This window comes from Lutra lutra, chromosome X, assembly GCF_902655055.1.
Source record: "Lutra lutra chromosome X, mLutLut1.2, whole genome shotgun sequence".
NCBI lineage: Eukaryota > Metazoa > Chordata > Mammalia > Carnivora > Mustelidae > Lutra > Lutra lutra.
In genome coordinates, this window is record NC_062296.1 from 12987149 (window position 1) to 13014828 (window position 27680).

The 27680-nt window shown below is 40.1% G+C and overlaps 1 protein-coding gene and 1 non-coding gene across 13 annotated transcripts in view; both read left to right on the forward strand.

Moving 5' to 3' along the window:
• MCF2 (MCF.2 cell line derived transforming sequence) overlaps nt 1–25991 on the forward strand; it is a 103661-nt gene extending 77670 nt beyond the window's left edge. For 3 of the 12 annotated variants that reach the window (XM_047716203.1, XM_047716211.1, XM_047716208.1), the window contains 12 exons: nt 3693–3785; nt 4786–4911; nt 5566–5787; nt 11153–11245; nt 12339–12417; nt 12969–13035; nt 13634–13645; nt 14099–14208; nt 15878–15987; nt 17963–18075; nt 18984–19084; nt 22836–25990. In XM_047716203.1, coding sequence (XP_047572159.1) covers nt 3693–3785; nt 4786–4911; nt 5566–5787; nt 11153–11245; nt 12339–12417; nt 12969–13035; nt 13634–13645; nt 14099–14208; nt 15878–15987; nt 17963–18075; nt 18984–19084; nt 22836–22879 — 1170 coding nt within the window. In that variant the 3' untranslated portion in view covers nt 22880–25990. Of the gene's footprint in view, nt 1–3692; nt 3786–4785; nt 4912–5565; nt 5788–11152; nt 11246–12338; nt 12418–12968; nt 13040–13633; nt 13824–14098; nt 14209–15877; nt 15988–17962; nt 18076–18983; nt 19085–22835 lie in introns of those variants that run through there. The other 9 variants (XM_047716206.1, XM_047716209.1, XM_047716215.1 and 6 more) reach the window with 7 other exon arrangements.
• TRNAK-CUU (transfer RNA lysine (anticodon CUU)) lies at nt 20769–20841 on the forward strand. Its single transcript has one exon. It is a non-coding gene; the product is annotated as a tRNA-Lys (tRNA).
• Nucleotides 25992–27680: the final 1689 nt, after the last annotated feature.

Below are 27680 nucleotides of genomic sequence, written 5' to 3' on the forward strand. Positions count from 1 at the left end.
GAGGGGCAGAGGGAAAGAAGCACACTCCCCACTGAGCATGGACCCGACGTGGGGCTTGATCTCACAACCCTGGGATCATGATCTGAGCTGAAATCAAGAGTTGGGTGCCTAACCCACTGAGCCACCCAGGCGCCCTTCACTTAATTTTTCAGATACTTTCCCCTATTTTACCTTAACCTCTCCTAGGTTTGAGAGTTACATAAATCTCTTCTTAGTGCATTGAACATACTCTCTGTTCTCTGAATTTCATTTTGAATTAATCTCTTCTGAACTTTTCTGATCAGCTCATTGAGACTCACTAGACCTGTTGTGTAGCTGTCAACCTGGGATCTTGATGAATATAACTTTAGAGATAGGCTGTCCTGTTTCCAAGTGCCATATTTTTTCTTGTTTCACTAGTAGTTTTGCTGAGAAGTATGCCTGGTAGGTAAAAGTTTTCAGGGCTTGCAGGTGTACAGAAGTTTACCCTAATACTTGATCGCTAGCTTGGCTGGGTATAGAATTCAATGTAAGAAAAATTTTCCTCAGAATTTTGAAGGTATTTCCTACATTGTCTTCTGGCTTCCATTGTTGCCATTAAGAGTCTGATGCCATTTTGGTTTTTGATCCTTTGTGTGTTACATACTTTTGTCTTCTCTCTGAAAGCTTATGGGAACATTTTTACCCTTGGGGTTCTGAAATTTCACAGTTCTGTGCCATGATGTTGGCACTATTTTCCTCCATCATGTCAGTCTTGTGGTGATCCCTTTGAATTTGGAAACTCTTGTCCACATTTACTTGGATTTTTTTTTCTCAGCACAATTTTTTTCTATTTTCTCTTTCTGGAATTTCTGTTGTACAGATGTTTGATATCCTCGACCAGTCCTCTAATTCTCTAATCTTTTCTCTCTATTTTCTGGCTCTTTATCTTGCTCTGTTTTCTAGAATTTGTCTTTCAGTCCTTGTAATGAGGATTTTGTCTCTGCCATTAAGTTTTTAGTTTTGGAGAACCCCTACCATTTTTTGTTCTCTCACTGTTCCTTCCAATAGAACCCTATTTTTGCTTTGTGAATTCAATATCTTCACTCATCTATATGAATATAATAATAGAATTTCCTCCTGAAAATCACTTTTTCTTGCTTGCACAATTTCTTTTGTCTTTAGATTGCTTTTGTGTTTTCTTTTTCTTCATTTTGTTCCTATCACTCATATCAGATACTTTCCTCAAATGTCTAGGGAACACCTGTTTGTCCACTTAAGAGTAAGCACTAGAATAAAAAGCTCATTGGAAGTATCCAAGTCACATATGGATTATTTGACCATGGTTTTTACTGTTGAGTGATTTGTCTCATAAATATTCAAGCGATCTCTTTGCATTCAGTTGCATCCAGTATGGTACTCTGTTTTCAGCTGGACCTGGTATTCCCTAGCTCAAAGGCCTTCTGTTTTACTCTTTTCAGATACACATCCATTCTGCTGTCTGGCAGGAAAGGCAGGCACCCAGTTGTGCATAGTAGCATGGCTCTCTGAGAGCCTTCTCTCCTTTTTTTCTTAATTTGCCATTTTAAAGATTTTATAAAGATTATTTATTGAGAGAGAGAGAGAGAGAGAATATGAGTGGGGGGCGGTGCAGAGGGAAAGAGAGAGAGAGAGAGAGAGAGAATCTCCAGCAGTCTCCGTACTGAGCATGGAGCCTCTCCTGGGGCTTGATCCCATGACCCTGGATCAGGACCTGAGTTGAAATGAAGAGCTGAAAGCTTAACTGACTGAGCCACCCAGGTGCCCCCTTTCTTTCCCTTTTTCAAAAAACTTGTATGCCCATTTATTTTTTTTGTAACAGCTTTATTAAGATGTAATTAAAATACCATAAAATTCGCCCTCTTCAAATGTGCAATTAAGTAGTTCTACTGTATCCACAGTGTTGTGCAACCATTGCCAAGTCAGTTTAAGAACAATTTCATACCAGGGCACCTGGGTGGCTCAGTGGGTTAAAGAACAATGTCATACTCCACAAAAAACCCACCCATACCTTTTAGTAATCACCCCCGACATTCCTCCAACCCTTACGAGTAGTAAGCTACTTTCTGTCTTTCGAGATTTGCCTGTTCTGAACTTTCCTGTAAATGGAATCAAAATATGTGATTTTTTGTGTTTCACTGATTTCGTGTAGCATCATTTTTTTGTAGCTCATCCACGTTGTAGCCTGTTTCAGTTCTTCGTATGGGTATTTGACATTCTATGTACCCATTCATCAACTGATGGTGATTTGGTTCTTTTCCACCTCTTGTGTACGAGTTCTTTCTGTGGCCATATATTTTCATTTCTCTCGGCCATATACCTGGGCATGAAATTGCTAGGTCATTTGGTAACTCTCTGTAACTTTTTAAAGAAGGGTTAGATTCTTTTCCAAAGTTGCTGCACCATTTTATATCCCTTCCACCAGTGTATGAGCATCCCGATTGCTCCACACTCTCACCAGCCCTTGTTAGTTTCGACTTACTTCTTTTTTATCCCCACACACTCCCCCTCTGCCAGTATCTACCTCTTAAACAGACTTTCAAACACACCTTCATCTCCCACTTTCAGGGGGTACTTGATGTCTGTAATTCTGGACTCTCTGTGGAGGGGAAGGGGAAATTGAGTTAGTTGTTCCTTAGGTTTTCCCTCTGCCATCTTGAGAGTCGCTCTTCTCTAGTGTGCTCCTTTACTTGCCACTTGTCAGTTTGTTTTTCAGTTTCCATATTCGATTGATAGTTTTTCCTCTCCCGTCTTTGTAACTTTGGGTTTTGTCTTGTAAAAATGACTTCTAAAAATCATTTTAGTTGGGCTTCATGAGTGAGGAGAGCTAAATGCATGTATCAGTCCATTACATTTAACCGTAAGTTGCTAACTGTTTGAATTGTTTTTAAAGATTTTATTTTTTTAAGTAATCTCTGCACCCAACGTGGGGCTCAAACTCATATTCCCCAGATCCAGAGCCAGCCCAGGGCCCCCTAACTGTTTGAATTGGATTGTATATTGGTTTTTATCCATACCCAGAAGCAGGTCCCAGATCTTAACACATGTATATCCTTTCCCACTCCCTTTGCATTCTGTACTTCTTAAATGCACATTTCATCCTAATTGGCCCCATCTTGCTGTAGTTATGGACCCTACAGTGTTCCCAGGACCCAAAGTCATGACCGTTAAATTTATCATGGCAGTGAGCCAATAATCAGATGAACTATAGCACCGGTTGATGAGGGCTGTATATCTTGTGATATTAAAAAAAAAAAAAAAAAAAAAAACTCCCTCTCGTACCCAGTTTGACTTCTATTTGGTACAACCTGTTTCTTTTCTGAGCCTTGGCCTGTGAAGCTGAGCTTTTTGTTAATTTTCTTCACTATTCTTTTAGTCATGTTTTGTTTGTCATGTTCATCATTTTCTCATCTTTCAAGCATTCCACATCAACGTGCATTTTATGTAAAAATGTATTTGCATTTGAAATTTTAGCATTTTCTACCTCTCAAATCCTTGAAATAATGTTTACAGTAGTTTTTTTTTATATTCACGGCCACTTAGAATTTCCATATGGTACGTAACAGCGGCTTTTCTAGTAGAATCTCCTCGAGATGTAAGAAATTTGTGTGCATGGGGTTTCATCTGCAAACACTTGGCATTTTCACAGGTACATGTCTTGATTAAATGTACTGATAATTATATTTTAATGACAGGAATGTCAAAGAAAACTAAAACACAGACTTGGTCTGGATTCCTATTTACTCAAACCTGTGCAACGAATCACTAAGTATCAGTTACTGTTAAAGGTAATTACGTGAATTCTTTCTTTACTTCCATCTATGGGTCAGATGTGGCAAAGACGTTAAAAAGGGAGTGGCTAGTGAGGAAGCACGGGGCACAGGGAGGCTTGGTGAGTGGGAAGGCTGGAGTTAACAGTATGCCTCCTCGCTTCACTGTGGCGACTCAAGTGCCCAGTGCCTAGATAGAAACAGAGAATCTCTAGAGTCTTTTTAGCTATTTAATTGCCACACAAGTTACGTTGATGTAGGCATAACAAATGCAGAAGTTTCCTGATCGTTAAGAACTAAACAAATATCTCTTAGAGTTTGTGACTGCATTTCACGTGTGCCTTCTCCATGAAAACTCCAGATGGCACACCCCTTGTGTCCTGTGACAGGGTTCCTGAAATATCACGTTACGTATAAGCACCACGAGCATATTTTATAATATATGTTCACAATGTTCTGTGGTCTATGCAAAATAAAGAAAACAAATTGTTGCATTTGGAGAGCCAAAAAAGTGTGATTTAAAAATCAATCTATAGTGTGTCCTAATAGCTCCTTTTCTGCAGCTCCAAGATCATCAAGTGCCCTTTACTTGATACTATTTAGGCACTATTCCATTTCTTCCCAAATTTTGACACGGTTTTTATTTTTTTTAAGATTTTATTTATTTATTTGACACAGAGAGAGAGAGATCACAAGTAGGCAGAGAGGCAGGCAGAGAGAGAGAAAGGGAAGCAGGCTCCCCGCGGAGCAGAGAGCCTGATGCGGGGCTCGATCCCAGGACCCTGAGATCATGACCTGAGCCGAAGGCAGAGGCTTAACCCACTGAGCCACCCAGGGGTCCCTTGACATGGTTTTTAAAATAGAATATTAATGTGACAAATAGCAAATGAAAGATATTGCTCAAAAAATGACATCTTTGCATTCTTCCTTGAAAGCATGCTAGCCGAAACTGTCTTTGTTTTCTCTAGCTGTTAATATCTGCCTGATATCAAGTTTAATTCTTGACTTCTAATTACAGGAGCTGCTAAAATATAGCAAAGGCTGCCGAGGGTTTGAACAGTTAAAGGAGGCACTGGACACGATGCTGGATTTACTAAAGTCAGTTAATGACTCTATGCATCAGATTGCAATAAATGGCTATATTGTGAGTCAGTTTTAATGATCATTGTGGTTTTGGGGGTAAGCATGTAAAGATCTCTTTCTTTGGCTCCTGGAACCAAGTGAGAAATAAAAAGGGCAGAAAAATGGAGATCCAAATGTCAGCAGTGTTATGGAGATCAGCAGCCAATGGATTTGTGATCTCCCCCTTGTCCCTAGAAGCCTACCCCCAAGTCCAACCTTGGGATAGCCTGCTTGAAGGAACTGTTGGGGTCTTCTAAAGAGATGTATTGTCCCACGATTGCTTCTTGCCCTAGTCCAAGATAAATGTGAAAAACAAAAAACAAAAAAACCAAAAAACCAAACCATCAAATCAAGTCTTTAATGTAAGCTCCTCCTAGTGGGGATGCTTGGTCTGGCAGACGTCAGTCACCAATCAGGATTGAGAAGATGGGGGGAGCTACCCTAGTTGAAAGACATCCATATGGAGGTCTCTTCTGTCTCTTGCTCCCGCCATACTTTTGTCCCTGTGTGACACAAGGCATGTGTTAATGTAGTCAGTTACTGGGTATAGAATTTTAAAACCTGTACAAATTGTGTTTCAGGGTTTTAGTGGCTCAAGCTAAACAGTATCACGCTGATGGCAGAGGTGTGAACCGAGCTGTGCCTTGTACTGATGCGTGTTGATTCTCCTTCGTAGGGAAACTTAAATGAACTGGGCAAGATGATCATGCAGGGCGCATTCAGTGTTTGGACTGGACACAAGAAAGGCGCTACAAAAATGAAGGATTTTGCTAGATTCAAACCAATGCAGCGGCATCTCTTCTTGTATGAAAAAGCCATCGTTTTTTGTAAGAGGCGTGTTGAAAGTGGAGAAGGCTCTGATAGATACCCGTCATACAGTTTTAAGCACTGTTTGAAAGTAAGACAATTTAAATTGTGTAACATAATATATCATTCATATATATATATATATATATATGTATAAATATAAAAGTTGGTACACCTTTGCAAGTGAAATGAGTGGGTTTTATACTTTAGTTGTGCATCCCTTTTTTTAAATGAAATCTTTTTATTCAGGTATCATTGACCTACAATACTGGGTTCATTTCAGGTGTGCAGTATAATGAGGGGGTATTTGTATATATCGCAAAACGATCCCCACAGTAAGTCAAGTTAATATCCATCACCACACACAGAGTTATTTTTTCTTGTGGCAGCTTTTTCAGTTGTACTGTCCTAGCAACTTTCCAATGTGCAGTGGAGTATGGTTAGCGACAGTCACCGTGCTGTACATCCCATCTCCAGGACTTACGTGTTTCATAACTGGAAATGTGTACCCTGGAACCCCCTTCACCTGCTTCATCCACCTCTAGCCCACAAAAGCTTAAGTAGAGGTCTTGTGTTAAAATCCAGTAACCCAGAACTTCCGAAATAAGAGTGAGGGAGAGCAGAGCCTTACCTCCTTTCTTTTCTCTGTCACTCCAATCCCAGGCACTCCCCAAGGTTGCTCCTGAGTGCCCTAGTGCAGAGCACGGTATGCAGCTGTGGGAGCTGACCAAGGTTCTCTCATGAGCACTCTCTTACCAGTGGTGCTGGGTAGACTTGATGGTCTTGGTAGCAGGGAGCCTTTACTGTACGGGGCACGTGAGGAAGACAGCTTCTTTTTTTTTTCCTCCATGCAGTTTAAAAGTGGGTGACTGTGCTTAGCATAGTCTCACTTTTCTTTTGGTATCACTTCTTTGTTCTTTAGCTCTTCTCCTCCTGGGTGTCCAAAGCCACCTACAGCTGAGTCCTGTCCACATCTTCTTCCTTCCTGTAACTTCTCTCCTATAACCCAAACTTTCGTCCCAATACTAGTTTTGTCCTAATACTAGTTTGGTATTAAAATGAGGTCAGCATTGTTTGAGGGAGTCATTGGCAGTCCACTTCATCCAAGCCTGTAGTTGGCGAACTTGACATTTTTTATACCGAGTTAATTTTATCTTTCAAGTTTTCAATTGGAAGTTTCAATTTCTATCTGGGGGCACCTGGCTGGCTCCGTCAGTGAAGTGTGTGCCCCACGTTGGGTGTAGAGATGACCTTCAAATAAAATCTTTGAAAAAATAAAGTGTAAAAACAAAACAATATTGGTTATAGAAAAATTGGCACATAGAGAAAACCATGACCTCGCTTCCCCGACCACTATCACTGGAGTCATTTTTTCCGACCATGTTCTTTCACTGTGATGAAGAGGACAAGCAATGTGTCCTAGGGTGTTGTGTCAGGAGTCAACCAGATAAGCAGGCCCTGCTTGGGATTCTCCCCAGAAGGTCAACAGTCCCATGCTGTTTGTAACAAAGTTCCTGCCCAGAGTTATCTCTCGGACTTCTTCCTACCGTCCACTTGCCCCACTGTCAAGTTTCCTTAAAACTTGTTTTGACAACCAATGCCCAGTTGCTCCTCTGCTATTAGCAACCCACCTCCCTGTCCCCGAGATCTCCATTGGTCTATTTTATGTCTCTAATAAACATTGACTGAGAACTAAGATTTTATAGTTGACCTCAGCTGGGCGTTGGATTCTTGGTGTCTACACATCTGTTTCTGGGGAAGAGATGTGATCTCCATAGGCAAGCTGGACCCAGATGCACTCGGTTAACTTTGTACTTGTGGGGTGACCTAGTCAATACCTGATGTAGTATCGCTGGTGTGTAGTGATTTTCTTTCTTTCTTTTCTTTTTTTAGCTTTAATTTGTCACAATGATGGGCAGCAGAATGTTTCTGAAGCACATCAGAGTAAGGAGGGTCTGGTATGAGGGAAGCAAGTCATGAGATTTCAAAGTATAATGGTTACCGTGGAAACGGTGGGATAGCTGTAAGAAACGTTTCAGTGGAAGGTAGACAGATGGGCTGGGCGACTTACTGGATACAGGAAAGAAATAATATCTGACAGCTGAAGGAGCAAAAATCAATCTGATCTTTCTTTGGTTTCCCAATAATGCCTAGCATTTTGTTCAAAGGTTTTATTTATTTATTTGACAGTGCACATGAGCAGAAGCAGGGGTGGTGGGGAAGAGGGGGAGTGGGCAGCAAAGGGAGAGGGAGAAGCAGGCTCCCGCTGATCAGGACCCTGACATCATGACCTGAGCCACCCAGGCACCCCATGCCTAGTGTTTTTAATAAAAAAGATTATTCAGTGATGCCTGCAAAGATTTAGACCAGGTGTACTAGGAAAATGGTGATCCCGCCGACAGAGAAAGATGGAAGTTTGGCGATTTCTCAAGCCTCACTCTGCTTACCCTCTTGCTTTCCTACTGTGAGATTCCAGGATTAAATCCTGGCCAGCAAGAATAGTCCATGTGTGACATAAACAATGGGGTGACTGGCTTCAGAGTTTTCTCCTTGGTAGAGAGGACAGGTGCAGAATGCTGTCTGCTGCTGAGCCCTTGCCCTGTCCCTTCTTGGAGGCTCTCGTCTTGGCGTCATCCTGGCCTCATGACTGGATTTGAAGTCGGCCACTTCTATGACAAGAAAAGGCCCTAAGGTCACACTCAGATGGCGAGATTTGAATTCTTCAGATTCCTCAGTTCATGCATTTATCATCATCATCTTTTTTTTTAACTTAATAAACATATACACAGTGCCTCCTGTTTGCTAGAAACTGTTCTAAGTGTTTATAAATAGCAATGTTAACTCATTTAACCCACACAGCAACTTCATATGAAATAGGAACTATTATGAATCCCATTTTGAAGATGGGAAAGCCAAGTTCCAGAGAAGTGAGTGATTTGTCCAAGAGCACGTAGCTAGAAGAGTCACACCCAGGCCGATGGTTCCAGACTCCCTGCTCTCAGTTAGGGCACCGTGTCGCCAGGCCTTGTGTCTTGTTGGTTCCTTCTTTTATCCCTTCCTTCATTCCTTAATCTCCATGCTGCCTTTCCTCTCTACCCCTGTAGCACCCATTCTAACTGATTTGATATATGTCCTCCAGTTGGTGTTTTTTTTTGTTAAATGTATATTAATGTTCTGTGCACATCCGGTTGGATATTCATAAACTGTGTTCTCTTATAATCTTTTTCTTTCTCCTCTTTCTGGTGTCAGAAACTGTTTTTCTGATACAGCCACGTGACTGGGGTATACCCACTCTCTTGCTTCTCACTGCTTCGTAGCAGTTAAGTTGAGCTATATTTTTGGTTGCTGTGATTCAAGATCAATTTTTTAAAATTATACTAACTCAAGAAGTAAATAAACTCTATTCCAGAGCTATAAATAGAAGTCTGAAGATTGGTAGTTTTGGGCCATAATTGCAGAGTTCTTGACCCACCAGGTGACTTTTAACGAGGTGTTTGACATCTTTACACTACCTTGAGGACAAAAAATTGGTTAAAAGTTGGAGCCCTCAACCCTTGGCACACTGTGATGTCTGCAGATCAGATATTTTATAATTAAGCATTTATATTCATAGCTACCAGGAATATCAATGAAAACGTGAAAGATAAGGCAGATGCCACAATTAGGATGTGACTGCAGAATCAGCCTTGTTATCTTGTTATTTTATTGTATTATAATATGTATTATGTAGTATATTATGTAACTATACTCATATAGTTAGACCTTTAACTGCCTCTGGATTCTAAAACTGAGCAAATTTCATGGTATAGTGAACATTTCATGATATAGTCACATTTAATGAGACTTAAAAGCCTTTCAATAAAACCTTTATAGTTTGATATTTGAGAAAATATATACATCCACAAAATACAAATGGGTTGTATTCCAGTGGAAGAAGTAAGCGAATTGTTTGGAACTCAGGACAACATTGTCTGATAGACATCATGGTTAGATTTCCAGGGTAACTCAAAAAAAGATCATTTAATCTATAAGGATGTGGTCTATGTATACAGTGAAAAACCACAAACCTGTTTTGCAATTCAAATAAGGGAAAGTTTAGAAAGCAAACTCATATACTTAAAAAAGCTCATTATATGATCTAGGCATTTAATGCCAGCTATTTAATCCTTTAATCAGCTCTGTGAAATAGGTATTCTTCCCATTTTGTGGTTGAGAAAACCACAGCTCAGAAAGGTTAAGCACTTTGCACCGGAACACGGAGCTCATAATGGTCAGTGAGGAAGGTCCAACCCAGGCCTGTCAGAGTCCAGAGCCCTGCACGCTATCCGTCTTATGCTATTTCAATGCCATTGAAGTAGAGAATTGAACATGAGATTATTATTCATCTTAAATCCTGATGCTTGAGCAAAAAAGTAGGTTTAGCTAGAGCGGTTGAGTCAGAACATGAAGGTATCTGTGGGGCTTCTGGAAGTCGCTGCTGACTACATTCAGGGTAGGTGTCAGAGAGTCCTGTGTGTGTAGATCTCATTTCATTTCTCAGCACAATCCCTTTTCTTTCCCTTGATGTGCGATTTTGCTAGCCCTACTTTTTAGTGCTTATCAGCCTTAGTTAGGGCCGTTTGGGGGACTTGTAAATGGAACAGAGAGTGAGCTATTCCTTTAGATAATTAGACTGGAATTAAACAAAAAGAGGAGGCAGAAGAGGACCAGAGGAGAATGTGTGTACGAGGGAGGGAAATTGCTCGAAATGGAATTAACCAAGCTATTAACAGCACAGGATGAAAGAAAAGGGAAGAGTTTGTGCTCTGCACAGTCATATGGGGAAGAAAAATCATGGTAAGGAAGGGATATTGTAGACAAATTTCACCGGCTGCAAGAAGATCTCACTCTCCTCTGAGAGATCGCTTGTTTTCTAGAGAAGCGGAGAGGTCGGTAGAAATAAAGGGGAGTCTTAGGTACCCAGCTGGCTTTCCCCCACCCCATAAATTGTATGTTTATCAGTTATAAAACTTCTATCAAGATAAGTAATCATCTATAAGATAAACTTATCTGACAAATGATTTTGAAAAATAACCATTTAACTTAATTTTGGATGAGCTATTTTATTAATGTTTCATTACTTTTAGACCTGTGTTTGACATGATAATTTGTTTTAATTGTGTACAGTTAATTTATAGTAGGATTTAATCTTAGGGGGGACTAGTTGGATGTTCGGATTTATGACATTTGTTTCGATCACTGGGATGGAGCATGTCATCTCTGTTCTAAGTGCCTGGTTCAGTGAAAACATTTAAATAGGGCCATGACTGTATTTATCATTTCATATTCTTGAATATAAAATGTGTATTTTGCCAAGTGAGAAATCCTGGTTTACTTAGAAGATGGTGGGGGTAGATTTGATGTAATTTCATATTCCAAGTAAAATGCTTATGAAGATTTTGACCAAAATCTTACAGATGGATGAAGTCGGCATCACCGAGTATGTAAAAGGAGATAACCGCAAGTTTGAAATCTGGTATGCTGGCAAGGAAGAAGTTTATATTGTCCAGGTGGGTCATTGAAATATTATTCTAGAAACCACAACCTGCATTAAGACACAAGAGTCTGAATTTGCAAACAAAAGCAATGTTGGTCACATTATTATAATAAGTTCTCATTCCTTTCATCTAGGTCACTTAAAGAGAATTTAGTATTCTTTGTGAGGCTGTTAAGCAGTTTTCCAGTAGCACATGTTCTGTCTGACTTGAGAGGTACCTCTGGGACTTTCTAGGGCTTTGAGGTTCTACAACTACACCAGGATACTTATGGACTCTAGCTGATGGCCAAGAACATGGCAGGTGCTTCTCTGCCCCCATCAGGTTTCTAGAGTTCCTGACTGAGAGTTGTTCTGGGTTCCTCTTGTGCTCGGCACTCTAATGCGGGACACAGGGATGGGACAGTTCACATTTGAGCCTTGTCTCTAAGAAGTATACGTAGGACTACATTCATCGCGATGAAAACAATAAAAATAAAAACAGGCTTAAAGCCCTGGCCTGATGTGCTGTAAGGTCCAACCTGTTTCAGGGAAGGGAAGAGGAATGAGAAAATTTCATCTCAATAAGTGTATCATGACTTGTGACAGGCGTCAGTGTTTTTATTTTACTTTAATTCTGTATTAGGTGAATCCATAGAAATACATTTTTTTTGGCTCGATTTAGACACAAGACTTCTTGCTCTCCTACAGACTTGGAAGGTATCAGGATTGCAACAGATTTTCTTTTCAGAAACAGGAGAACTTTTTTTATTTTACCAAAATTAAACATAAAAGCCTTTACAGTGTTAAAAGAACCCCCCCCCAATAAAATAAATTAAAAAAATAAAAGGACCCTCCTACAAAGAAAAAAAATAAAAGGACCCTCCTACAAAGAAAAAAAGTTAGATTATATTTCACTTTTTCTCTTAGCATTAATTTTTAAGGGCAGTTCCAAAATGGTTTGACTATTATCTCATCTAACAGATGGCTACTTACTTGCCTCTTAGAAGTTTTAAAAAGCAAAACAGTAGAATTTGAATATGGTGGTTTAGGATGTAGATCAGGCTTGGTATACCTAGTGATGTTTGTTTCATTATAAAGGCTTCTTCTTCAAATTTTAAAATCCTTAGGCTCCGAACGTAGACGTGAAGATGACATGGTTAAAAGAAATCAGAAATATTTTGCTGAAGCAACAGGAACTTATGACAGGTAATTTCAGAACAAGGAGAGTGACAGCTCATTGACTCAGGCTTTGTGATAACTGGTACAAGGAACAGGTTTGATATTTACTTAAGACTATAACAAAAGGGTTTGTTAAACTAATTAGAAGAAGATCAAGATTTAGGGGGTTCTTTAAACTATTTTGGATAATGAACTTTACACTAGAAAGTAATATAGCAAACGAACTGTGTTAAATTAATTCTAATCCCTTCTCATGAGTCAACTCTACCAAGGACCTCAAGGCATCAGTGCCTGATAGTGTTGACATGGTGATGGTTATAGTTATGGGCCTGAATTTCTTGATAAAATATTACACGGTTCAATCCTTTTCCATGTTTGAAATCCAGACTGGCCTTTCCTCTGGTTACTTTAAGTCTGTGAAAGTTAATGCTAATGGGAATGGTGTATGTGTGTGTGTGTGTGTGTGCGCGCACACGTGCGTGTACGTGCACGCACTTGCACATGTGAAGGACATTGTTTTCCGAGGAAGAAGTGTGGCTTCTCAATGATGCTTCCATAAGCTCTGTTTTATTTCACAGTTAAAAAACGAAAGCAACATAATCCATTAACAGACCTGGATCACCTTTCTTCTCAGCGGAATGATGAGTAAGTGATTATTCTTCCAGAAATATCACTCCTGCAATCTTCTGTTTTCCGTATGTACATGAGACAGCCTCATTATCAAGTAGTTCAGGCACAGACCAGCCTCCTTTTTAGCAGTAACTCATCAGATTCCTTAAATGCACCCTCTTCTCAGCTCTAACCGTATATGTGGAGCCTGATAGTCCGTCATCATTATCCCGTTGTTCCCCTTGATGTTAAAAATAATATGAGAGTTTGGGCTAATTTTTAAGCATGATTACAGATGCCTTGTTCTTGGTATATCCTGGGGGGGGGGGAGGGGCGTGTAGGGGAAAAGTGGCTGCCCTCATGGTTTTCTCTTCACAATAGTTTTGGTCAGCTTCCATCTGATTGGAGAAAGAGAGTGGTCAGGATGATGAAGGACTGGCAGTCCCTGAGGGCCCCTCTGCTCTGCTGTCCCTAGATGGAGACTGCTGGCTGGCAGCTTAGCCTCTCTTTCTGTGTGGTCAGGGAGGAGGCGTGCATCCTGGGAGGGCACAGCCATGAAGTCTTTGAGGAAGGTAGTGAGCCTACATGATAGCACTGCTGCTGGTTGACAGATGTCTTCATATTCTGCCTCTAGGAATCCTAAAAGGTGGAGTTGCCCATAGAACAAGTGCATATATGCGGGAAGAATCCCCACGCTGATTCCAAAGCCTGTGCACAGAAATTCACCACGTAGCATCTGCATGATACAGGGATCATTGAATGGTTTACTAAAAATAATTTTTTAAGATTGTTTTTTCTGAGAGAGAGAGGGAGGGAGAGGAAGAGAAGGAGAGAGAGTCTTAAGCAGACTCCATGCTGAGTGCAGAGCCTGACATGGGGTTCGATCTCTCGACCCTAGGATCATGACCTGAGCCCAAATCAAGTCAGATGCTTAACCAACTGAGACACCCAATTAAGGGAGGGGGGATCAGCTAGGTTTGAATGATTCTCAGAGACTGTTCCTAACACACAGTATTACTGGAAAAAAAATACCATTTTTAATGTCTTGTTATTCTTAAACAATAAAAACTCACTTATTTTTACACATTGACTATTTCAGAAGGCAACACGGATCTTTTCTGGGCACTGAGGAGCCCGTCCCGGAACCCAGTGGTGCTCTGGCAGAGGTCCAGGAGGCGGTCCCATTGGTTCGGGCTGAAGCTAACACGGGTAAGCGTGGCCGCCCTAGGGAGGCAAGGCGCGTGCTGTGCACCTTCTTTTCCATCATTGTTAGCTCGGAAAATCTACCTCTCTCTTCCCTTTGTATAAAGAAACCAGAGCTCATCTATTTTTATGAGGCTCTTTTGTTTTCCACATGTAAGATACCCTCGTGGGCACCGCAGGTGGGGAGTTGCCAGTGCGGCACCTGGACCGGTAGCACGTGGGAGCTTGTAAGGAAGCTCTGGGTCTGCCCCAGACCTTCTGAGTCAGAAACTCTCACTCCCAGAGTTTCCATGTGATTCTTTCTGACGCATGCTTAAGTTGGCTGGGTTGGCGGGGGGTGGGAAATCCCCTGCTCCAGAGCATAGAGATGAATAAGACACATATACCATAGCTGTCATGAATCAAGAGGAATCATTGACAGCTGGAAAGTTTATTTTTCTTTTGCACCTTATCTCATTCAAGCTGATTTCAAACAAGGTGTTTACTTCGACTAATAGAACGCAGCCCCGGTACTGGGAATTGTGCAGAGCTCTGGGCATACAGTCTGGCATCTCTAGAAGCCAGAAGGGTAGAAAGAGAATTCAGCAAGCAATTAAAATGAAATGTGATCAGTGTTACAACAGAGAAGTGCAAGGTGCCGTAGAGGCACCCGACAGGGTCACCTACACAGCCCGGGGTAAACAGCGTAGACTTTCCTAGGGAAATGATTGCCAGAACTGGTACTCGATACTTAGATACGACGGTCCTGGGTCTAGAGGGGTTCTCTACTAGTTGAAGAGAAATAAGTAATGGCCGTCTTGTTCAACCGAAAGCCACTGTGCTCAGCTCCTCTGTGTGGTAGTCCCCTCAGCAGAGAGCCTGGTACCAATACCTTCATTTGACAGGTGAGGAAACCAAGTCAGAGAAACTTGCCGTGACTTTTCCAAGACAACATGAATGGTTTAGTGTGGCCAAGATGAGATTCTGTTTATCTCTGCCTGTGTTAGATTGCTTACTCTGTATGAGCTCAATATCTCGTGTGGATGAATTCCCTCTTACACATACGTGTAAGACAGAGGAGACAATTCCAAAATAATAATATAACCAGGCGGGATGTTCTAAGTGCTGTTTGAGTTGGACCTATAAAAATGCCCTAGACAATATTTGGGGGAAAGGAATATTTTCTATAAGAAAAGGTAAATGCTCTGTGGAATATTTTTTAACTTATTATTATTTTTAAAGATTTTATTTATTTATTTGACAGAGAGATCACAAGTAGGCAGAGAGGCAGGCAGAGAGGCAGGCAGAGAGAGAGGAGGAAGCAGGCTCCCTGCCGAGCAGAGAGCCCGATGCGGGGCTCGATTCCAGGACTCTGAGATCATGACCTGAGCCGAAGGCAGCGGCTTAACCCACTGAGCCACCCAGGCGCCCCTTAACTTATTATTTTTAATAACTGTCGCACCAACTCCACCTTGAAACCTTTCTAAAAAGTAAAAGGAGTCTCTGACATTCCAGGCCCTTTCTGAAATATCAGAAATTCTAAGATAATACAGGTTAATCGGAGGTTTTATTATATAAAGATACTATTCTTGGACATTGAAGGTGACAGCGTTGATTATTACAGTTAGTTTCACTTCTCTGCCTGTGTTGGGCCAGCACCATTAAGTAACTGCCCCCTTCCGTGTTTTTCTTATAGGTTGGACCCAGATGTCTACACCTGCAGAAATCTCTGAAGACCCCGAGGAATGGCCGAGCAACTATTTCTACGCTTCTTACGATGACAATGAAGAAGTAAGGCCCCTAATGGTTAGTGATGACATATTCAAATAAAGAAATAAAAACTCTTGGAGCAGTATTAATTGCCGCAGGAGGCAGGCATGTGCGGGCAATCTTCTGTCCGTGTCCTCGAGGTCATTAGGTAGATTTCATCGCCCAAAGATTTGAAACCTGTTTTACCACGAACGGGCAGCAGTAAGCCCTTCTGTCCGCAAGAACTTGTTTGAGCTCTCTGTGACGCTCCGACTGAAGCCGATGAGACAAATGGTCCGTCATTCCAGTCCCTGTACATCGACCAGTTTTATCTTTAGCTGAGCTTTCCCGCTGTGTTTTCAATCTAAGCATAGGAGATGAAATCAGAGGACAGAGGAGAGTCAGATATACTTTAAAATAATCAGCTTAGATTCTAGATCGACAAATCTAGGGAATCAACTTTACACATATTAAACTACTTGAGGACATCTGGGGAATATATTTCCATGGGCGGCCAAAGCACGTGTTAATGATACCCACATCGGCACAGCAGAGCAAGGGAGCACCCCGTAAAACGAAAGGAGTTTGCTTTAGAGTACGAGTAACTGTTAGAAGAAATTGCGGGCAGTGTGGTTAAGATCTTGGTAGATTACTGGTGGGGGGAGTTAGAAAAGAATATTTTGGACTTTTTGTATACTGACAGTTTCCTGAAGTCCGCAGCTCGGAGGGCGGGGTGCCGCACAGAGCATCAGGGACACGCTGGGTTCAGCAGTCCTGATGTCAGGGTCAGGGACTAATGGCGTGGAGAGCCGCAAGGCTGCAGAGCACTGACTCTGGAATGCTTTCTTTAAGAAAGTAACAGGGTATTCTTTCTCTTAGTAATACAGTGACCATAATATATATGTGTATGGCAGTTTCCCTCATGATTCTATCTGAGGACGGGAGAGGCACTTGTTCGGATGGAGCAGAAAATCAGAGGAAGCCAGTCTGGGTTTAAATGTTTTCCGCCAGGTCTCGAGTCAGCATGTTCCCTGCTCGGGTGTCAGAGACTAAAGCAAATATGCAGAAGGGGTGACTGCTGTAATCCTCGGGGACGGGGATGTACTGCTCAAAGGACGTTTAAGCCCACGTGATATGGGTATGGGTTTTGAGGTTAACTCCTTTCCATGTGCACAGAATCGACGCCGCGTAAGTCTTTCATTTAAAAGAGTTTTAGCTGTGGTACTCTTTTTAAAAAATTCATGTATTCAATGTTGTGCTAGAAAAGTCCTCATCTCAGAATACTTTTGGACTTCAGCACCTGGCGGGCTCAACTGGGGGAGCATGGGACTCTTGAGCTCAGCATTACAAGTTCAAGCCCCACGTTGGGTGTAGAGATGACTTCGAAATAAAATCTTGAAAAAATATAATATTTTGGACTTAAATCATTATTTCTTCTCTCTCTACTGTTTAACGAATTACAGTCAGTGTGCCTTGGATAATTTGGCTTATTAATGAATCAAGTTCGAATTATAACTGCCAAAAGATTAAGGCTAAGTAAAGCACAACAGTATAGTTTAATGTGCTTTTATTGGACCCAGAGCTTTCATGCTAATTATTTTTACCTGTGCAAAATGATACAAATCCCAGAAATCCTTTTGAGGGCTTAGTAGTAGAGTAGGTCTTTGTTCAGGGCTGCTGCCTTTAATATGTGCCTACATAAATTTTCCATGAGCCTAGTTTACAAATAACAGTATTTAAAAATTATTTTCATGCTGGGCTTTTTCTGAGTTTATGCTTCTAATTCGTATAAGGTAAATTAGTCATGCTCTGTTATTTTTTGTGTAATTCTCTTTTTGCAAATAAAAATGAATTCTTTAGGTGAAATGAATACTCATTGTGCTCCGTGTTTGCTCATTCCTGCCTAAGCTGCTGTAACCGCCACTGTTTCCGCTGACGTAAAGTGTGTATTCTTTGCGTCACAGAGCGTGAAGTTAATACAAGCTGTTTTACGGTCCAATTTGTAACATGATTTTTCAAAACAACCTTCCAGTCTCCAGGCAAATACAAAGCCCTAGCAGACTGTAGGAAGAGGGGCCCAGAAGATCTCCTGATTAGAAATGGAGATGTCATTCAATTTCTCCATGAAGACGTTGAAGGTCAATGGTAGGTGTGTTCTCAGTGCTTACGATGACCTCGGCCGGGGGCACACGGGTATCTAATCAGATGTTCTGCTTTCCTTGTATCTTTGTTATACAGTCTCAAGAAGCAGAAATATGACATTTCTTATCAGTGTTTCATTTTCATTGCTTCAGCTATGCCTATATAGCTCACTGAAAGGAATGTTAACCTTTGGTGAGTGTAAAATGCTTTGAAAGAATGAAATGCTATGAGTCTGCATGCTCTTTTGTGGTTTACCTTTGGCTCAGACATTTCAGCTGATAGATCTGGCTTTGTCATGGCTACAGATCGTACAGTGTTTGGTCATTTAAGTCATTCATTAATTCATCACATTTCTAATGAATGCCCACTATGTGCCAGGAGCCATGCTTTGCTACCCTACAACATAGCCAGCCTTCTCTTTATCAATTCCAATATTGACTTTTTCGTCTTCCCATTCTATTCTCATGCATTCAACTTCACACAGCACCAATTGCAAAGATGGTTCTGCCAAATATACTGCGTAATTATAGGGAACCCAGAGCAGGAAGGAAATACTGTTTGGAAGAGGATTGAACGAAGCTTCCATAAATCTTTTGGAACTTTTACGTGAAATAGTTCTGTCTCCATTGTGTCAATCACCTTAGCTGAAATGCTATAATGACTGTGTGTACTTTGGCCCTAAAGGTGGAAGAGTACACATGGGGGGAAAAGTAATGATGGATCATTAAAGTAATAACCATTTTTGCTAGTAACCCATGTCCTTTGTAAGTTACTCAAAGGACTCAAGCACAATGTCATGTAGGTCGTTGAATACTGTAGTAGCTTTGTGAAAATTTGAACTGCAATGCAATGTTTTTATTTTTGCTCACCTTATATTACCATTGTTGGCTACTAATTCATTTATTATTTAGGTTGGTGAAAAATCTGAACAGAAGAAAAGAAGGTCTGATTCCAGGGAACACTGCGCAGGTCTTAATTGGTGACTATAGGTTTCGGAATGCCAAAGTTCCAGGTATAATATGAACAGACCGTATGCTATTTGTTTAAAGGCTAAAATTTTTAAAGCTCCACCAAGGATGCAGGTGACCTAGGGTAAGAACTTCTCTGCACTTAGAAACAGAGCTGCAGACCTGTTATGTTTGCTAGGATTTAATTTTTTCCTTTAACGGTTTTAAATTAACAAAGAATAGATTTTTAGAACACGTTAAACTCTTCCCTACACGGTTGATAGATATGGAAGAGATTTTCAGATACTGTGGTGTCTTGTAAGAGATCCTTCAGAACTAAATACCGATGATATGCTTTTAAGGTGCCAGCCTTAATGCCTAAGAATGCTTTACCAGTGTGTTTTCACCCAGTTCTAAGAGCACGTTATTTCCTTATGGTAGCTTTCAGCTCTACACGCACGTGCGTTCACACACGCGTACACACACACACACACACACACCCGTGTCTATGTCCAAGACTTAATGTAGTATGAAGTGATGAGTGCCAACCTGATATTCCTTTCTATTAACCCAACCCTTAATACATAAAATTTCTGTATTTTATTTTTTTAAAAGATTTTATTTTTTTGTCAGAGAGAGAGCATAAGCAGGGGGAGTGGCAGTCAGAGCAGGCAGAGGGAGAAACAGGCTCCCCGCTGAGCGAGGAGACCCATGTGGGACTCGACCCCAGGATCCTGGGATCATGACCTGATCCGAAGGCAGTGGCTTAATCCACTGAGCCACCCAGGTGTCCGAAATTTCTGTATTTTAAAATAAACCAGTATTCTTATATACTCCCCCCCCCCCCCAGATACTGAGCTATCTATAAAGAGGTATCACAAAAACCCCAGACTTTTTGTGAACAAGACTGTTATCATATGCACATGTTTCCTTTGAATTCTTAGTTTTGGACTTGTATTCTGGGAGATGGTACTCTGGGTTGAAATGACTCTAATACACCAGGAGTAACTTTTTTGGTTTTGAATTTCATTTATGACAGGAAACAAAATCTACAGGGGACAGGGCTTAATATAAAATATCAGGACATATGGGAGCCCTACAAAGAGGGTCACTTCTTTTTTTTTAGGTACTCTAAATCTGGATCACCTTTCAACATTTTTCTGTACCAGTTGTTGAATTATTATTATTATTATTATATTATTATTATTATTAAGTAGGCTCCATGCTGGGCATGGAGCCTAGTGGGGGGGACTTGAACTCTTGACCCTGAGATCAAGACCTGAGCTGAGTCATGATCCCGGAGTCCCAGGATCGAGTCCCACATTGGGCTCCCTGCTCGGCAGAGAGTCTGCTTCTCCCTCTGACCTCTCCCCTCTCATGTTCTCTTTCATTCTCTCTCTCTCTCAAATAAATAATTAAAAAAAAAAAAAAAGACCTGAGCTGAGATCAAAAGTCAGACACTTTACTAACTCAGCCACCCAGGTGCCCCAGTTGTTGAATTATTTAGATAATTACTGAATTGATGAATTATTTAGATAATTAGTAATCAGAAGAGTTTGACATGCGAACTAATTGACATCTGCTTAAAATCTACAGCCAGCAACTGCAGAATACACCATTACTTTTAAGTGTGCATGGAACCTTCACCAAGATATGCTGGGTCTTTAAAATAAGTCTCAATACATTTCAGAAGAGTGCAGTCATATAAAGTCTTAAAAAGCGTTATAGTAGAAATTGCTACCTGGGGGCACCTGGCTGGCTCAGTTGGTAGAGTGTGTGACTCTTGATCTCAGGGTCGTGAGTTCAAGCCCCATGTTGGGTGCAGAGCCTACTTAAAAAGAAAAAAAAAAAAGAACAATTGATACTTGATATCTGTAGCTATCTGGATATTAAATGACACACCTTCAAAGAATACATGGGGCAAAAAGGAAAGCATAAGAGAAATTTGAATTATTTCAAATTAGAAGTTTAAATACTTGTATCACACGCTTAAAAATCAGTGTGATTCACCATATTAACATAACAGAAGGAGAAATTTTGTCATTATTTCGATGCACAAAAACACTTAGCAAAACTACATACTCCTCCATGATAAAAACTCACCAGATAAGGAATAAAGGGAATTTCCTCGATCTGATGATGCACGCTCATAAAAAACCACAACTAGCATCATACTTAATGGTAGAATATTGGAAGCTATTACCCTGAGATTGGGAACAAGCCAGGGATACTCACCGTCACCATTTCCATTATAGCCAGTGTCACACTTCAAGATAAAGAGAGAAAGCAAAAGAAAAGAAGAGGCAGCACTGTCATGCTGAACAGATCACATATATGTACAAAACTGTAAGGAATCTCTACACAAAAAGACCCTACTAGAAGTAACAAGTGAATTCTGTAAGGCTGTAGTATACAAAACCATTATACAAAATAAACTGTAATTCTATATCTTGGCCACAAAGAACTGAAAAAAACTGTAATTTCAAAAAACAGTACCATTTAAATTCGTAATATAAACTGTGAAATAAGTAGGAATACATCTGCCAGTAGATGTCTAAGGGTTCTATAATGACAACCACAAACCATTGCTGAGATACATTTAACAGGACCTAATAAAGGGACAGAGAGACTCTGTTTTAAGTGTTGGCAGTCGCGGTGTTGTTAGGAAATCCATTATCCACAAATCAGCCTCTGGAGTCCATGCAGCCGAAATCTGAGCAGCCCCTTCGGGGGGGGGGGCAACTACATATATGTTTACTCTAAAATGTATATGGAGAGGAAAAACTCCAGATCAAAAGAATCCCCCAAATCTGGAGTCCTTACGTATCTGATTTCAAGATTTACTATAAGGCTACAGTAATGAATGCAGTGTGGTATGGGAATAAGTATAGAAAAACAGAGATTTCTAAAGTAGATCCACATATACATAATCAATGCATGTTGAATCAAGGTACTGAGTCCACCGAATAGGGAAAGGAAGGTTGTTTTAACAAATGGTGCTCCAGCGACTGGGTAGCCATACAGTAAAAGAAATGAACCTTTATCACTACATCTCACTCCATGTACAAAAAGTAATTTGAGTTGGCTCATAGGCCTGAACATAAAACCTAGAGTCCAAGTTTCTAAAAGCATAGGACAGTATCTTCATGACATTGAGCAGTTAATAATTTCTTTCTTGTATTATACAAGACGGAAAAAGCACTAACTCTAAAAAAAGAGTGTCAGGCAAATAGAAAGAAATGCTGCACATGTTGAGTTACGCACTTTGTCACTTTAAAAATTTATATCTGAAAAAAATAAATAAAAATAAGAATTTATATCTGTTAGGGAGTACCTGGGTGACTCAATTGGTTCAACATCACACTTGATTTCGGCTCAGGTAACGATCGAGCCCCACGTTGGGTTCCTCACTGGGCGTGGAGCCTGCTTCAGATTCTCATTCTCTCCCTCTCCCCCTGCCCACTCCTTCTCTAAAAAAAAAAAATCTATCAGAATAAGATAAAATCTAAGCTAATAACACTATGAATGCTCTCAGAAGCCAAATAGTTGTAATGAATCACATTTTCTCCTGAATTTCACTGATTTCCATTTTCTACGTTGAAAAGTTAAGTTTGAAAGTAAACATGGCCAGCTTCCTGCTAATGCTTTGTGCTTAGTTAAATCATTAATAAGAGAAGAAATACGTGAGTCATTTAAAGTATGTGTTCAAGAAGCTGTTGACATTAACGTATATAAATCGTTTTTGGTGAAGCAATTAAAAAAAAACCCAGTAAAGCCACGTGTGTACTTGAAAATAATGGCCTTTCTTGTGCTCAGGTCTCCAAGATTCAAAACTGAAAACACCAAGTGTATTCATCTAACTTCCATATAATATAGGAAGACTTGGTAGGTTTTCCCTAACTTGTATCATCATTTTAAATTCGAAATCATCATTTTAAAGCCAGACGTCCTCCTACTTAATTCAGGACAAAATTAATTACATTTTAGCTAACTGTAATGCAGGGCATGTAAAATTACATATTTGATTAGTTTTAATTTGAAACGATTCCATTACTGTAACCAGTGACGGCAGACGGAGTGTGTAGCGCTACCTTTTGAAAAGTGTGTGGCAAAACAGCAACTTAAATCGGCTTTGGGCCCCTGCTTCTGTTTCAGGCGGTAAAGAGTTTGTGTTAACATATATCCACGTTAGTTGGCAAAAAAAAGCACATTCTTCTTCTGTAGCCATTTTTATTTTCAAGATCCATTTCTTTCTTGCAGTGCCATCGGGAGGGCAGAAGCGTAATGTATTGCTAGATCATCAGCACTGAAAGCAGTCATTACTCTCAGCGTGGCAGTGTGACTAGATCAAGGGACTAAGTTTCCCTTGGCCCCTGTTCTCTAGAAAGTTCTGACTTCAGATCTTTTAGAAGTATACAGTCCTTTCAAATAACATGCACTTCTGACTTCAGCTGATTGAGAAATTCATGCTTATTGATAGATTTCTGTTGAATGCTATAATATCAAGTGGTTTTGATCGAGATCTTGCCCATTACATGGCATCAAGCAAAATGGTACACTGTGGCCTACAAAATTGTGTGCCAATTTGTGGATTAGGAGATTACAGTTGACCGCATGTGCACCTGTCAGAAGCGTTTAGGTTTCAAAATAGACATTAGGCTATCTTATTTGAAATCTGGCAAATACAGTGTAAAAGTCTCTGATACTTATGTCCTTACCGTGTCTCCTGTTCTCTAGACCACACAGCATAATTCATATAATATTTATGAATTCCAGTTGCAGGAGATGTGAATTCTGTTTCTTTTTGCTTCCAGTGAAGCTGTGCCATTCATAAAATAGAGGCCTTTAAGAAATGATTTTGGAACAGAATGACAGCTTTCGTAGTCAACCAACCAAAAGCCATCACCTTTGAATTCAGATGAACCTTTCGAATCCTCCCATTCAGTGTTAGAAGCCCTAGCACCGGCAGTCTGGGTCTCCATAGTCTCTCGAGTATTAACATCATTCTTCGTTATTTTGTAGATGCTGCTCTGAGTAACACAAGGAAACTCAGTTCCCCTTGAATTAAAGGAGAATGAATAGACTTTTAAAAATAAGATTTCCTTTGGAGGTGTGAACTAGATTCTATTTCTTAAAAGCGTTACAGGCAAACAGCACAAGAGTCAGGATGATCTATGCTGCCCATGACATTCACAGAAATTCCTCAGGACTGAGGAGGACTTCGTCATTCACAGTTTGTCTCATTCTTGCGAGAACCATCTTCACACCTTCCGGTCCCCTCGGGTGCAAAGTGCAGTGTTACAGCGTTCCCTGGTGGGGTTTCTCACGGCATGCATTCAGATCCCATCTCAAAACCAGAAATCAATCATTTTGAACATGTGCAGGCAAAAAGCTGTACCTGTCATTTTTGACATAACTTTTCACTAGCAAAACAAAACAAACATCCAAAGAGAGAAGAAAGATCACCAGAGATTTTAAACCCCTTTTTTGGTTGGTAGTTTATTTTATTCTTTGCTTCTGCTATCTAGGGGACTATAATGTACCAAAGGGATATATGTTCTGAAGGACCTCTTTTGCACTTTGACTGGTATTTACGGTTGTCAGAGCTGTCTTTTATGGTTCTGGAAAGATCCAAAGCCAAAAAATCCTGTAGTTAGGATGTGTTGAAGTTTACATTTTATGCATCGAAATTTAGATACACCTATCCCAGCTTTAAGTTAAATATTCATATTTGCACAAGTTCTGCGTTCTGGTGTCTTGAGTAGCTTTCGAATTTTGTAGAAAGACCTATTCCGGGAAAGGTATTCTTCAGTTATGTTGTGCCTCTTCCTAGGGTTTTTCTTTAATGATACATGTGTACGTGTCTTTCTTTTAAACATGTAAAAAGTGTGATCACTTCTTTTAAAGCCCAGGGCCAGTTGTTGCATGCAGTGTCGAGTTTATGCTTGGAGTATTTTATATGCTGGACCAGCGAAGACAATGGTTTGAAATTGCTGCCTTTTGAATCATGGATTGTGAGTTTTCCTGTCAAGTTGGCATATTAGGTGCATGTTTTTTCATTATTGGTTTACAATAAACAGCAACTATATTATATGTAAATTTCTCTTTTAAATAGGTTTGTGTGTCATGTCAAGATCATAGTTTATGCCAGTGGTATCACTCGATGTAGCAGTTTATATGACAAACCAATTGTACTTTATTCAAAGGTACCTGCAAATTATAACTCTTCTAATGTCCAATTTGCTGAATATATGATGGGTGATTTATAATTCCCTCACGAAAATGCCCATATATTTGATAGTTCACTTAATGCGTCTACGACAATAACAACACCACAATGAGATCGAAGTACATTTCTTTTGCGTGCTGATCCTGTGGTTTGAAGACAGAATTCAGAGATAAAATGGTTGATTGATGATGCCCCTCTGCACAGAACATTTTAATTTTATGGTATTAAACTAGGGATTTTAATCCTTTAAGACAAAATGAGTTCTATAGATTCAAACATACAGTTATGGTCTTTTAATGTCTTAATCACTGTACAATGAATGCTCCATTCGTATATGTATTTGTACATGGAACTGCACTGTATTAATTTTATTGGGCTATAAATGTGTGTTACTATAAAACATAGCAGCAATTTCCCTTTACGTCTTCAAAATTTAATTACATCGTAAATGTACTTACAATGTAAATGTACTTGTGTTAATTCCACATTAAAAATATTCAACCTTCAATTTCTTCATGCATTTTTTTCAGTTTAGTATCAATTATACATTGACATCTCCTTTCCTCTCACTTATTACTGACACCCTAAAGGCACCAATAAGTATTTTGAGTTAAATATTTACCTTCAGGTTTGTCATAACGTCATCATAAATAAAACAATGACATTGAGCTCAATGATAGCCAGATGCAACAGAACAGAGGAGAGAAACCAGAAACGGAGTCTTACATACACGGAATGTGCTGTGTTATTGGATACAGCGTTGTATGTGGGGCAACTGGAGACTGTTTAGTAAATGACGCTAGGAAAATTGGGGAAAAAATAGATGTTAACCTTCAGCCTTGCTTCATGATTCCCTGAGAGACAAAGACAGGGAGATCTGACTAGAACCAGAGTAAAATCTTTTGTTCAAAAAGTTTCTCCACCCAGATTTGTAGGATAGCAGCAAATGAGGTTTCAGGGGGATAGATCGGTAGCCACGTTTATGAGTGGATATTTCTACACACTGAAAAACAATCTGCTTCCATATACTGGAGCCCAAGGAAGCCGGGAAAGCACCTCGATATCTGCGGTGGTTGGGTGCACGGTGCATTAGGGAGCTAGAACTTTGGGCTTAATACAGAGAAGGGATAAACATCTCTCAAGTTGGTTTGACTCAATCTCCCATTTGGTGAAAACTGAGTAATGTCTCAGATGCCTCAATGAGCATCTCAGTGCAGAATCAAATTATTTCTTTTGCCTGTAAATTTAGTGTGAGTCCTTTCGAGGAAGTGTTGTCAGTGAGCTAGTTAATAAGTTGACCCATCTCCCAAGACCTCCTTGAAGATTAAAATGTGTATTCCAGTTTTTTTTTCCTCTGTTGGCCGAAGAGTAAATGTTATTGTTGATGTTTCCAAAACTGTGTATGAATCTCATACGATAGAGTTACTGAAACCACCCTGACATCTGGGCTACGGTATTCTCTCAAGAGAGAGCTTCTCCACAAGTATGTTTTTGTAAGCATAAGTAAGGGAGTGTAAAAAGAAAGAGAAATTAGTGATTTTATTTGGGGCTTAGTCAGAAATCAATCCAGTGTCACTCAATATTGACTTTCTCTGAGAAAAATGCTTATTATTAGTAGGTATTAGAGCACAAGAACCTGCTTCCCATGGGGGTGGCAGACTCAAGAGTACTTAACAAATCAAGTCACAAGCAAGTAATGGCGAAAACAAGTTATTTTTGTTACATTTTAGTACATTTCCGTACATTGATTTTTGAATGGTTGGTTTGCAATTGGCGTCATGGGGCCTGCCCAAGGACAGTGAAATACTTAGGAACAAACCAGCATTAAAGAGATAATCTAAACCCTTTATATTGTTCAAAAAAAAAATCACAGACATGACAGCAGGCTTTTCTGTCTAGTTCTAAATGTATCTTCTATATTAAAGCTCATGATGTGTTCAAGTCTTAAGTGCTCCTTTGCATTTAGTGAGGGCCTACCTCATACTTAGATCACCTCATTTTCACACGTGCGAATAAGCCCATTACATCCTGAGGAGAGACTTTCAGCATATGTCCACCAAATAGGACTATTAACATGTACCAAGAACAGCCAGTGAACTTGAACTTCATGAAGTTGGATTCCTTCAGCTAAATGAAACTTTCCTTAAAGCCAACCAAAATAAAATAGAAACTGTTTCAAAGGTACATTTCATCTCCATATTTGTGAGATAGACTCACTAGCTTGATTACTACCAAAGTAAGCAAACAAGTACAACCAGGTTGAAGAAGAAAGTAAGGTACCACAGTGAAGCAGAAGAGAAAGTCAAAGATTTCAAGCTTGAAAAGAACTTGATGTGCCTAGGGTTACTTCAAGTAAGTTTTACTCTCAGTTTGTTGGTGAACCTGCTTTTACATGAAGATCTGTGAGAAATCAACTGAGAGCCCACAAAATG